Source organism: Microtus ochrogaster, unplaced genomic scaffold (genome assembly GCF_000317375.1).
Source record: "Microtus ochrogaster isolate Prairie Vole_2 unplaced genomic scaffold, MicOch1.0 UNK7, whole genome shotgun sequence".
NCBI lineage: Eukaryota > Metazoa > Chordata > Mammalia > Rodentia > Cricetidae > Microtus > Microtus ochrogaster.
In genome coordinates this window covers 4,352,375-4,364,079 of record NW_004949105.1, presented here as the reverse complement: position 1 = coordinate 4,364,079, position 11,705 = coordinate 4,352,375, and the positions used below count along the sequence as shown (strand labels likewise).

The 11,705-nt window shown below is 44.5% G+C and overlaps 1 protein-coding gene across 1 annotated transcript in view; it reads right to left on the bottom strand.

Moving 5' to 3' along the window:
• Nucleotides 1-5,900: 5,900 nt before the first annotated feature.
• Erich1 (glutamate rich 1) overlaps nt 5,901-11,705 on the bottom strand; it is a 55,158-nt gene continuing 49,353 nt past the window's right edge. The window contains exons 4-6 of the mRNA XM_026788808.1: nt 10,514-10,957; nt 7,288-7,482; nt 5,901-6,399 (exon numbers count right to left, since the gene is read on the bottom strand). Coding sequence (XP_026644609.1) covers nt 6,308-6,399; nt 7,288-7,482; nt 10,514-10,957 — 731 coding nt within the window. The 3' untranslated portion in view covers nt 5,901-6,307. The remainder of the gene's footprint in view (nt 6,400-7,287; nt 7,483-10,513; nt 10,958-11,705) is intronic.

Below are 11,705 nucleotides of genomic sequence, written 5' to 3'. Positions count from 1 at the left end.
TAAAGCATGTGTGACCATCTCCAGACCTGACACAGAACACAAAACATGCTTGACAAGAGTGTCCTCATCAGAGGCACGCCTCTGCCCCTGTGTTCACGTCCTGCAGGAGGGTTGGTCTCTGCACAGGTTACATCTTTATACATCCCTGGCATCGCAGCAATGAGACAGCAAGTGCTCGAGGGAAACAGAGGACCAGGCACGCATCAGATCCAGCCCTGTCGTATCCAAGCTGTTGAGAGCAGGGCCTGGGCTCACAGGGGCCCCACAGCTTTCGAGGAAGTTGAGGCTTCTCATTCCCTCTTCTTTTCATCCAAATGTGACCCCATGGGGGTCAGAAAGGAAGTCATGAGCTATGAGGAAGCAAAACTAGGCTTTAAGATCTTCCTTCCTTTCTTTCTTTCTTTCTTTCTTTCTTTCTTTCTTTCTTTCTTTCTTTTTTTTTTGGTTTTTCGAGACAGGGTTTCTCTGTAGCTTTAGAGATTGTCCTGGAACTAGCTCTTGTAGACCAGGCTGGCCTCAAACTCACAGAGATTCACCTACCTTTGCCTCCCGAGTGCTGGGATTAAAGCCACCGCCCGGCTTTTAAGATCTTTCTTAAAGCCTGATTGGGATGTGTTGTGGAATATTAATTTAAGATGTGTTACGTTTGTTTATGCTGTGGAACATTTGTTTAATGATGCAAAAATGTGTTGCATTCTTTTGTGTTGCATCTGTGACGCTGTGTTACTGTGCCTGTCTAAAACACCTGATTGGACTAATAAAGAGCTGAACAGCCAGCAGCCCGGCAGGAGAGAGATAGGCAGGGCTGGCAGACAGAATAAATAAGAGGAGAAATCTGAGAAGAGAGGTTGAGGGGCAGAGAAAGGAGGAGGACTCCAGGGGTCAACCACTCAGCTACTCAGTAGGCAGAGAGGTAAGAAGTAAAGAAAGGTATATGGAAGTAGAGAAAGATAAAAGCCCAGAGGCAAAAGATAGATGGGCTAATTTAAATTAAGAAAAGCTGGCAAGAAATACACCAAGCTAAGGTTGGGCATTCATAAGAAAGAGTAAGTCTCCATGTGATTTATTTGGGAGCTGGCTGGTGGGTCCCGCAAGAGCAAAGAGCCAAAGAGGAAAAACCAGCCAACAACAGTGTGTGTTGGGAAGACCTTGGGCAGAACACTACTGGGTATGCTCCGAGGTGAGGCCATACCACGCTGTTAGGTGGAGGTGAGTGGGAAGCATCCCGGCCAGTCCTGTGGTCTTGGTAGATAGGGCTGCATTTTAACCCAGCCGCTGAGAAAACTCCTGCCTTTCCTGGGCTTCTTTGTGAAGGCCCTTGCTACCTCACATCTCCCAAGAGACCACCTCCTAAATGATATGATGCTGATGAAGAACTTGGCTCAACTTGTTCTCCATGTGCACCCTCTGGACATGTGGCTGCTTGCTGTTCTCTTGCCCTGGTCCCAGGGGAGGTCATACAGAGCAGAGTGACAGACGGGACAGCGGCTGGGGCATAGAACAGCTGCTCCTGTCATAAAGAGCTGTGGCGTGGCATCAGGTCCTACAGCAGAGCTCCTACTATGAAGTCTGATTGCTATATGGGAAGCAGGGGGAAGCTCTCGCCAGGAACTGTGTCAAGGGTCACAAGCCAGGCATCCCGTCCTAGAGGCAGTCTTCAAAGGGGGTCAGGTGGAGAGCAGGAAGTCTCTGCTGGGGCAGGGGGAGGGGCAGAGAGTCCTCCACATTGGAGTTCAGAGAGAGAGTTGCCAGGCTATGGTAGACAGCAGTCTCTAACCAGCAGGGCTCCAAACATAACAATGTCAGAACAAACAGACCTGTTAAAGTCTGGGTTTTCTGGCTACCGTGTGCTAACCACCTTCCACATTTTCTTCTTGACAAAGGTCGTCTTTTTTGGGGGGGGGGGGAAATGGGTTTAAACTACTTTTCAAATCAAAGTATCTCTTTTCAGCAGATTTTTTTTTTTTGGAGTCACTGAGATTGCTACACCAGAAAGAGAAATTTAAGAGTTTAAAAATTGGATATCAAAACTATGATGCCATTTTATATAAATATCACAGAAGAGATCCAAAATTTGAACACAGATGTACTCTGAAAACCCGGTGTGTATAAACTTACAGCCCTGCTTACACCAATGAAAGTACAATACATTTTCCCGCCTATATCTTGATCTTCCTGTTTCAGAATGCGGGAAGACTTTTTTTTTTTTTCTTGTATAATTTATCTACCTGGTGGTATTTTTCAACAGCTTCCCTGGTAAACTACTGAAGACAAGGAAGGCCAAGTTCTCCTGAGCACAGAGATGGCATTAACAGCCGAGTGATGTGTTTTCTCTGTGCCGTGTGTAGCAAGGTTTTTCTGACCTCTCTGTACAAAGGCCCGTCATTTATTTATTTATTTAATATAAAAGAGGGTGGCATAAAACCAGCGGGATACTTGCCGTTGTATCTGAGAAGTGAAGGCATCAACACCTGGTTTGACAGATGTAGCTGCAGTTCTCAGTGCATTCTTAAGGTTGGTGTCTCATCAAATATTTTGTTCTCATTTTGCTCTAAGTATGTTCTAAGTATGTTCTAAGTATGTTCTAAGTATGTTCCATTCTTGAAAACAGCTGCTCACATATAGGTGCTGTCAAAATGGGATGGCGTGAATAGGGCGCAACTGTGAAATAGGGGGCACCTGTGTCCAGGAGGATGAACCTGTGACTGAAGTGGTGGGGGGGTACCTGTCTCCAGGAGGCTGGGACCTATAATAGAGACAGAAAACCTCTCCTTGTTGAGCACGGTGGAGCATGCCTTTAATCCCACACTGGGGAGGCTGAGGCAGACAAAACTCTGTGAGTTCAAGACAGTCTGGTCTACAGACTTCTAGCCCACCTTCTCTCATTTTTTTTTTTTAATTTGAATGTCAGACTGCAGTGCTATGCAGTTTGGAAACACTTGACATCTGTTTGAAAATTGGCAGGGGATATATTTAAATTGGCTGAAAATTGAGTCAAATAGACCTAAATACTGATAGTTTCTTGGACTGTATGAAATGTTTTGAAAATCTAATAAAAAGACCAAGGTTCCATCTTCCTCCCACAACACTGCATGTAGCCAGTGTATCAAAACCTATACAACTGTGGCCTTAACTGGAGCTCGCCATAGTTCCTGTGTCATCTGAAAGCTGTCAGGGTTTGAAGCGGATCCATGAGTTGGTTTTCATCTTGACAACAAATGCTTCATTCATTTAGACAAACAATTAAATCCACTAAAAATGCTAAATCTATAAACCTATTTTCATTGTCAAGTTCTGGCACAAACTTTGTTTTGATATCATAAAAGACTAGAGATAATATGTTTCAAGTCACATCTGGTCTCAACTTAGCTAGCTATCTTACTCCCAAGAACTAAGTGATACTGGCAGTCAGTGCAGCTTTAAGGCGTTTCTGGAATCGGCGATGACTTAATCTTTGATTCTTATGAATGTCAGTCTTGATGATTTGTATGATGTTGTCCATTCTTTAATGATTCTGTGTATACATTTCTTGATGTAGTATGCCATGATACCTCATTAAATGTGAATTTTGGGTGGAAATTGTGTCAACTTCAATTAGTTTTATAAGTCCCTCTCTTTTATCTGTCACCAGGAAACCAACAATAGCTATACAAGCTATGCTGATAATGGACAAAACTTGTCACTTCTTTTGTATGTGCATAATGTTTTCCTTGTATGTATATATATACACCATGTGCATGTCTGGTGCCTACAAAAGTCAAAAGAAGGTATCTGACCCCCTGGAATTATGGACCAAATGGGGAACTGGAGCTGGGTCCTCTGCAAGATCAGCAACTGCTCTTACACTGCTGAGCCTCTCTCTACAGCACCTGCTTCAACATGTTTTATTGCTCATAGAAACCTTTTGATATAGCTGTGTCCTTTAATACAACTAAAGCAACCATTTCTTTAATGGCATTGTATTCATTCCCAATACCTCTAGTTGAACGGCATGGGTAGCATTAGCAAGGCCATGAATAGAATTGAAAAAACACCTCTGCTCTCCAAACTTCTTTTGAGAAACTGTCCCGTTTCCTCAGCTTGTCTGGCTATAGTCTACTGAGACAAGCTCTCTTTAGAAACCTCTCCCCTTTCAGTGTACATTATATCTGCCACAATTTCCCTATACCACTTAACAAATTCGCTATCAGAAAATGGTTTTGTCTTGTTTCTGCCATCAAGGATATGACCATATAACATAATCTGAGTTACAACTTAGTTTTTTTGGGTGGGGGGAGTGTTAAGAGTTAGAGAGATAGCTCAGTACTTAGGAGCAATTGCTGCCCTTTCCCCCAAAGGACCTCAGTTCATTCCCAGCACCCGCACAGTGCCTCACAAGCATCTGTAACTCCTGTTCCAGGAGATCTGATGCTCTCCTCTGGCTTCCGTGGGCAAATTGTGCAGACATGTATCAGGCAAGCACTCAGAGGACATCTGCTGGGAATCTGAATACAGCCCCTCTAAGGGTACAGTGCAGTCTATCTGCCTTAAGAGAAAAGCAGTTATCTGGCTCTTTTTGTTTAGCAAACTTCTTCCCCCTGTAATCTTTCCTCTCTGGGGTTTTGTTTTCAATGCCATAGAAGCCATATGGGATTAACAGAATGATGATAGATAAGGGACCACATCTAAGTTCACTATGAAAATTAACTGTCAGGAAAACAGAAAGCAGAGCTCGGGCAAGTTGAGGGCTGCTTATGAAGTGTGGTGGATGATGGGTGGCGTGGCTGAGGGGCAGAAATACCTTTATTACTCAAATGAGAACACTTATCTATCTTCTAAGATTGAACACTTGCCATTTGTAGATGGAAACATCATGATAATGGCTGCATCCCTCTCACCAATGCATCGGGAGCACGGGTCACACTAATGGCGCAAATTCAACTGTGTTGGGAAGACAGCCTATGAGAGCTGTGAACCATCATAAAACTAAAGCCACAAATGTGCCCAAGACTCAAGAAAATACACATTTACTCTGCTGACAGTGTGACACGATGCTGTCTGTCATTTACTGTGCCCACACTTAAAAATCCAAGTGAAAAAAAAGGAAGAAAGGGTTGGTGCTGATGGCGCACGCCTTTAATCCCAGCACTCAGGAGACAGAGGCAGGTGGATCTCTGTGAGTTCGAGGCCAGCCTGATCTACAGAGTGAGTTCCAGGATAGTCAGGGCTACACAGAGAAACCCTGTCTCGAAAAACAAACAAAAAAACCCAACCAACACAAGATTCCATTTGTGCTAGGATGGTGGCACGGACTTATGATGCCAGGACTTGAGAAGGGTCAGCAGTGGTGCCAGGGAGGACTCACTACTCTCCACAATGACTAGTCGATGAACTTCACTTTATTCCTATTATATTTTCATGGATACAGCTAGGATTTGTGAGTCCTTGTCTTTCTCAGCCCCTGTGCGGTCACGTGAGTAACGCTTTTAGAGCTCAGCATTAAAAACTGGTGGGTGTTCCCGTAATACAAAGAGAGATGAAACAAGGAAAACGTTATACTATTTCTAATGTCGGTCAGAGGGAAGAGAATAAGTCCAGCTATAATCAAAATATTTAACCTTTTTACCAATATAAAACTTGTGATAAACACGGCATTTAAGAAGTATTGTATTGTGAGTGCATGCATGTGCGTGTGTGTTTGTGAGTGTGGGTGCACACATGCTACAGGGGATCACAGAGAATAATTTTCAGGAACAGGTTCTTGCCTTCCTCCTTGTTGAGGCGGGATCTCTGTGTTTCTGCTGCTGCACTACAGCTTCTGGCGAGCTGGCTGGGGAACCTTCAGCGAGTTCTCCCATCTCTGCCTCCCGTCTTGCTATAGGCGTACTGGGGTATAGATGCGTACAGCTGCAGCAGCTCTGGGTTGCAGGGCTCGGATTCCAGGCAGCACAGCACAGTTCTTCCTACATGCCGAGCCACCTCCCTGGGCACTAGGGTTTTCAGACACAGGGTGATTTTAATAACAAATACAATAACTTCAAATTATATTGCTTATTTAATAAAATGTTCATTTTTAATTATTGTGGATACCAGAAAAAAAATCCAGTGATATGTAGTTATTCAATACATATATCAATTTTACCTTAATTTCCCATCTAATACCTTACCTACTATATACAAGCACAGAAATAAATAATAAGGCAGAAATGTCTTCAATGTCTCCAGTGTTTGACTCACACAGAAAATAAATCTTTCCGTACAAGAATAAAGTTCAGTCCGTGACATATTTGTGTTTAACACCTTCTTGTTAAAGAGCAGACAGATCTTCTTAAAGAGATGCTGCTTCATTCACTGTTTCCTTCTCAGGAAGAATATGTGTGATCCAATAGTTAAAGAAGGCGGAGATCACTCTGGCATGGTCTGTAAGGCAAAAACAAAACCCGAACAAAAAAATTAAATAAATAAAATCATAAATACTAATTACTTTATAGGTTTTAGCCCTCGGGCCCAGAGAACACCCGAAACAATCTAAGGAATGCTATCTTGCTACAGCAATAAGCCGACAGCGGCACAGTGCAAAGGGAGGCAGAAAGGAAATGAAAGTTCGTGTCTAGGAAAGAGATGGAATCCTAAGTGTCGTACCGGGAGCCCGGGAGCTGGAGTCTTCGGCCTTCAGGATGGCAGTGCTGTGCCACGACAGCCAAAACTCAGCCGAGGGGACAGAGTTCATCTCTACACACCTGCCAGTCCTCCAGGCCCTTCCCAAGGGGCCCAGACTTTCCTTGAGCAACAGGTTTTACAATCACCCCAAGTTGCCTGTGAGCCACAAGTCCCAGAAAAGATACATCTAGAGTTTAGTTTAGGGTGGTTCTACCTCTAAAGATTGCAGCTACAGAGAACACGAGACAGCCCTAAGCCTGGACAGAGGGGACCCCTCCACAGCTCTGGCCCAATCCCAGGGCTCCCCTTGATTTGTTCCTTATGATGCTTTATTCCCAAACCACGTAGTATATAGTATCTGGGAGACCTGGTGCTGGTGTCTGTGTGTGTGCAAATTCCCCTTTATTTCACACAGGCCCTCTGAGATCCTATTTGGACAATGTGTTTGAGCTCTCTGTGTCTTTTTCTGTGTTGGAATAACGTAAGGAAGCTTCACAGTGAATTTGAGTACAGGGAAGTGGAGTGCAGACACCCCTACTTGCAAGATTGGAAGATCTTTTAATCTTTCTCTGAAGGTTCCGTTCTAGGTCTTGTATCTTTTCACACTCCTCTCTGGGGAAACCCTTGAGTGAATGCTGTGGTACTTACCAGGGGGCATTGCACAATGCTCTGGGAACATCTTCAGAGCGCTCTGCAGCCTCTCGGTGTCCTGCAGGAGCAGCAGGGTTTTCAGGTGGTCCAGGATGAGCACGTCTGAAGGGGGCATGCTCCGAGACTCGAGGAGGTGAAGCAGCTCTTCAGTTGTTTCTACGCACACTGCGGGATCGAAGTCTTTGGAAGTTTCTGAAAGGAGACCCACAGAATCTTAGTTTCAAGATAAACTTCATTTCATTCAGAGTCCTCAAATATACCTCCCGCTTGCGATGAGATGCGGGAAACGTAACAAGCTCCCAGGAGAGAACTGGGATAGGACTATGTAAGAAAGATGAGCGTGTGCCACTATTGGCACGACACCGGAAATCCGGCTTGTGTGTAGCTGATTGTTTAAACAGCTTCCGAGCATAACACAATGCCCTGAGTGACAGACAACAGCAGGGAAAGACAGACAAGGAAGCTAAGCTCAAAGGCAAGTTTCGGGTCTTTAAAAACAGCAGCAACAGAGCAAGGGTTCTGGCTGTTTAGCACAAACCAAGAAAAGCCACCCAGAGGCCAGCTTTGTTCTCTGAAAGGTCCACTGATCTAGGCGTCTGTCTTGGAAAGACAATCGGTTCTTTTTTTCTTTGGCTCTTTTAAACTTTCTATTCATTTACTTATTATTTTAGTCAGCACACTAAGCACTGGATTTCACTTCATGTTCACATGCACCCTGGTTCTTACTTGTCCCACCGCTGCCTCTGCCTGCTGCCATCACTGCTCTTTCTGGTCCCTAACCAGTCGTCCCTTCTTCAATTTCCATGTTACATGGTTTCCATGCCTTCTGCTGTCCCTCCCTCCCCACTTTCTTTAGATCTCTTCCTCCATCTCACGGTCCCCTTTCTACTTCCATGCCCTGGACACACACACACACACACACACACACACACACACACACACACACGTAAATTAAAATTTAGATTTCCATATGGGAAACACAATTGCAGTATCTGTATATCTGAGTCTGGCTTGCTTCACTGAACATCAGTGATGGTCTTAGTTTCAGTTTGCTGGAAGGGTCACAGCTTCAACCTTCTTGCAGCTGGATACAATTCCATCGCAGTATGGACCATATTTGCCAACTTCAGGGTTTTATGTGTCACCAGCTTCCTGTGATTGATGGTGTGCTTACATGTGACACTATCTGTGTCAGTCCTTGTGGCTGTTTGAATATATATGGCCAACATAGGCTCAGAGATTAGAACGTTTGGTCACCAGGGAGAGGTGCTCTTGCTGGAATAGGTGTGACCAGAGGGGAGGAAGTATGTCACTGGAGGTGGGCTTTGAGGTTTCAGAAGCTCAAGCCAGGCCTTGTGTTTCTCTCTTCCTGCTGCTGGCAGATCTGGGTGTAGAAACTCTCAGCTCCTTCTCCAGCACCATGTCTGTCTGCATGATATCATGCTCCACTCCATGACAATAATGGACTGAACCTCTGAACTGTAAGCCAGTTCCAATTAAATGTTTTCCTTTAAAGGCATTGCCGCGACCATGGTGTCTCTCCACAGCAACAGAAACCCTAACTAAGACAGTCCTGCTGGAGCCTATATGGCCTTAATCACTTTGAAAAGCTCAGCTGTCATCTCCAGGAACACTTCCTGTTCTGCCTGGAATCTTCCCGAATTACAGCTGTCTGAGTGTCAGACCTGCTGTGTGTGTGTGTGTGTGTGTATTTCACACACAGATCATTACACAGTTACCTCTCACATGACTGCACACTTCTCAGTGGTACTCTCAAGAACATTCACTGTCTGGCTGGCATCGGCATCTAGCACACACACACCTTTCCCTAGATGCCCCAGGGATGCCATCCAACTGGGAGAGCAAACGTTCAGTGCATCTTGTTCTGAATGTGATCACAGTGGATGCTGACTGGCACCAGTTCCTTCTGGTCCTTAGGTCAGTTGCTAATCAAACAGTATGAAAATGAGCAATTGTCAACCAGGAGAATAGAATTTATTTTTTTCAGGTCCTATATAAATATATATGCAGTTACTCAAAAATGCTTACTGAAAACTCAGGCCAGCAGGTTGAAAAGGAAAAAGCCAGTGTGCCTCTAGGAAAAGCTGTGGCTCGTTCACTTCTCTGCAGCTAATAAAAACGAGCAGCCGGTCCAAGCAGCCAGATGAAATGGTCTGCTTTGAGAAACACAGCCTCCAACACCAACACATCCCAGAGGCTGACTTGAGAGACGCAAAACTCATAAGCCCAATCCACATGTGGGAACCCCAACTTCATGGTGGGAACCCCAACTTCAACACAGGAGCCTAACTTCATGGTAGAAGCCCAACTTCATGGTGGGAACCCCAACTTCCTAACAGGATTCTAACTTCATGGCAGAAGTCCAACTTCATGGTGGGAACCCAAACTTCATGGCAGGAGCCCAACTTCACAGTGGGAACCCTAAGTTCATGGTGCTGGCTGTTGTTTCCCACAAGGTGCACAGGAGAAACAACATGTAGGAGCCGTGGGCGAATACAGTTTCATGTTAGAAAGAATTAAAATGTTCTGGGTTTTGACTTGAAACTTACTGTTTGCTTGGAATACTGTGAAGGCTGATCCCAATTATCAACCAGAATCAGCTGTGAGATGGCCCTCTGGGCAAGTCCATGGGGTTACATCACTTAGGGCCAATTACAATGGGAAGATCCACCCACTGTGGTTAGGTACCCTTTCAGATTGGCATCCTGGACGAGAGAGAGAGAGAGAGAGAGACAGAGAGAGAGACAGAGAGAGAGAGAGAGAGAGAGACAGAGAGAGAGACAGAGAGAGAGACAGAGACACAGAGACAGACAGACACACAAACACACACAGAGAGAGGAAGAGGGAGAGGGAGAGAGAGAGAGAGAGAGAAAGAGAGAGAAAGACAAACATCTATTGCTCCCTTCTTCCTGACTGTTGCTATAGGATCAGCAGCCTAAAGCTCCCCTGCCCTGACTTCCCTACCATGATGGCCTTTCTTCATTACATGTAAAATGACATATAAAGGCCAGTAAATCCCCTTCTTCCTTAAGTTTCTTTTATCAGACATCTTATCAGAGCAATGTGAAAAATAACTAAGACTTACACTTTAATGTGTTTTATACAGTAACAATTGAAGCATTTTACGACACTTAGTTATTTTCCTAATCCTGGGTGGCTGCCACCATTCAAAGGAAGACATGGGTAGGAGGGACACCCTTACCATCATAAAAATAAATTTCTTGTGTTGACCTGAGAAAACTCAGGATGCTGTCGGCCTTGCTGTTGGCAAGCTCAATGTCTTCCTGGGTGGCATCTGTGACGGAGCCCTCCTGGTCCTCCTCGGTCTCTTCCCCTGCGATGCCGTCAGCTTCGGCCTCACTGCCGCTTTCGGGCTGATACAGGAAACTGATCCCACAGGGCTTGGCGATGGAGCCGGCCGCTTTCTTCCTCCTAAGCTGCAGCTTCTTTTTCAGCTTCTTTCTTTTATTTTTGCTCATCATGGGGGCATCTGGAAGCTGGGGGTGCATTTTCTCTTGCAAAAGCTCTGGCTGTGTCTCTACTTCTGTTTGCTTTAGAACAACATCATTGAGGTTTTGAATATTTTTCTTGGATTTGCGCCTTCTAATTCTTTTCCTTTTTGGTTGATCCTGAAGATCTGGCTCCGCTGAAAAATTCAAATACAGTAATTTTGAGTATAACAGAACCATAGCAATCATATTTAACTAGAGACATTTTCTACCAGGATTTTTTATAGTTTCAGTACAAAAGGTATTTAAACAACTTACTTCAGTGATTACTTCACTTAGATATTAGTCTCAACTACAATTCATATGAATCTCCATCTTTATTTCCTCATCCTACAAAAAATATACATATGGCTATGAGAATTTTGACATTTAGACTGTGTTTTTAGGGATACAGCTGCTGCATTATTAGCGCAAAATTTAATCTCCCATGGCCCTGGAATAAAAGCATATGAACTAGACTTATTTATTTACTTAATTGTTTTTCTTGAGATGGGGCTTCCTAAAGAGTTGATACCAGGATGGCTTTAAATTTGAGATCATCTTGCCTCAGCCTCTAGCTGTCTGTCTTCAGAATGCGAGTGTTGTCCTACTGAACAGGAATAGACATTTACACGTTTTCCGTTCTAAGAGTTGCAGGAGCTAGTGTGAACAACCCATCAATCAGGCACATAGAAATATCTCAGGAGCAGCAAAGCCCTACACAGGGACAGGGGAAAAATACTGCACACAAGGTTGGGTGGGAGAACACCCAGTAGAGGCATTGTTACTAACGTGAGGGAGGGCTGACCGTGCAGGACTGACTCCCAAAGAATGGATGGAGAATATGGAGACTGTTGAAGAATGTATATGGAGACTGCTGAATGTATACGGAGACCGTTGGATGTA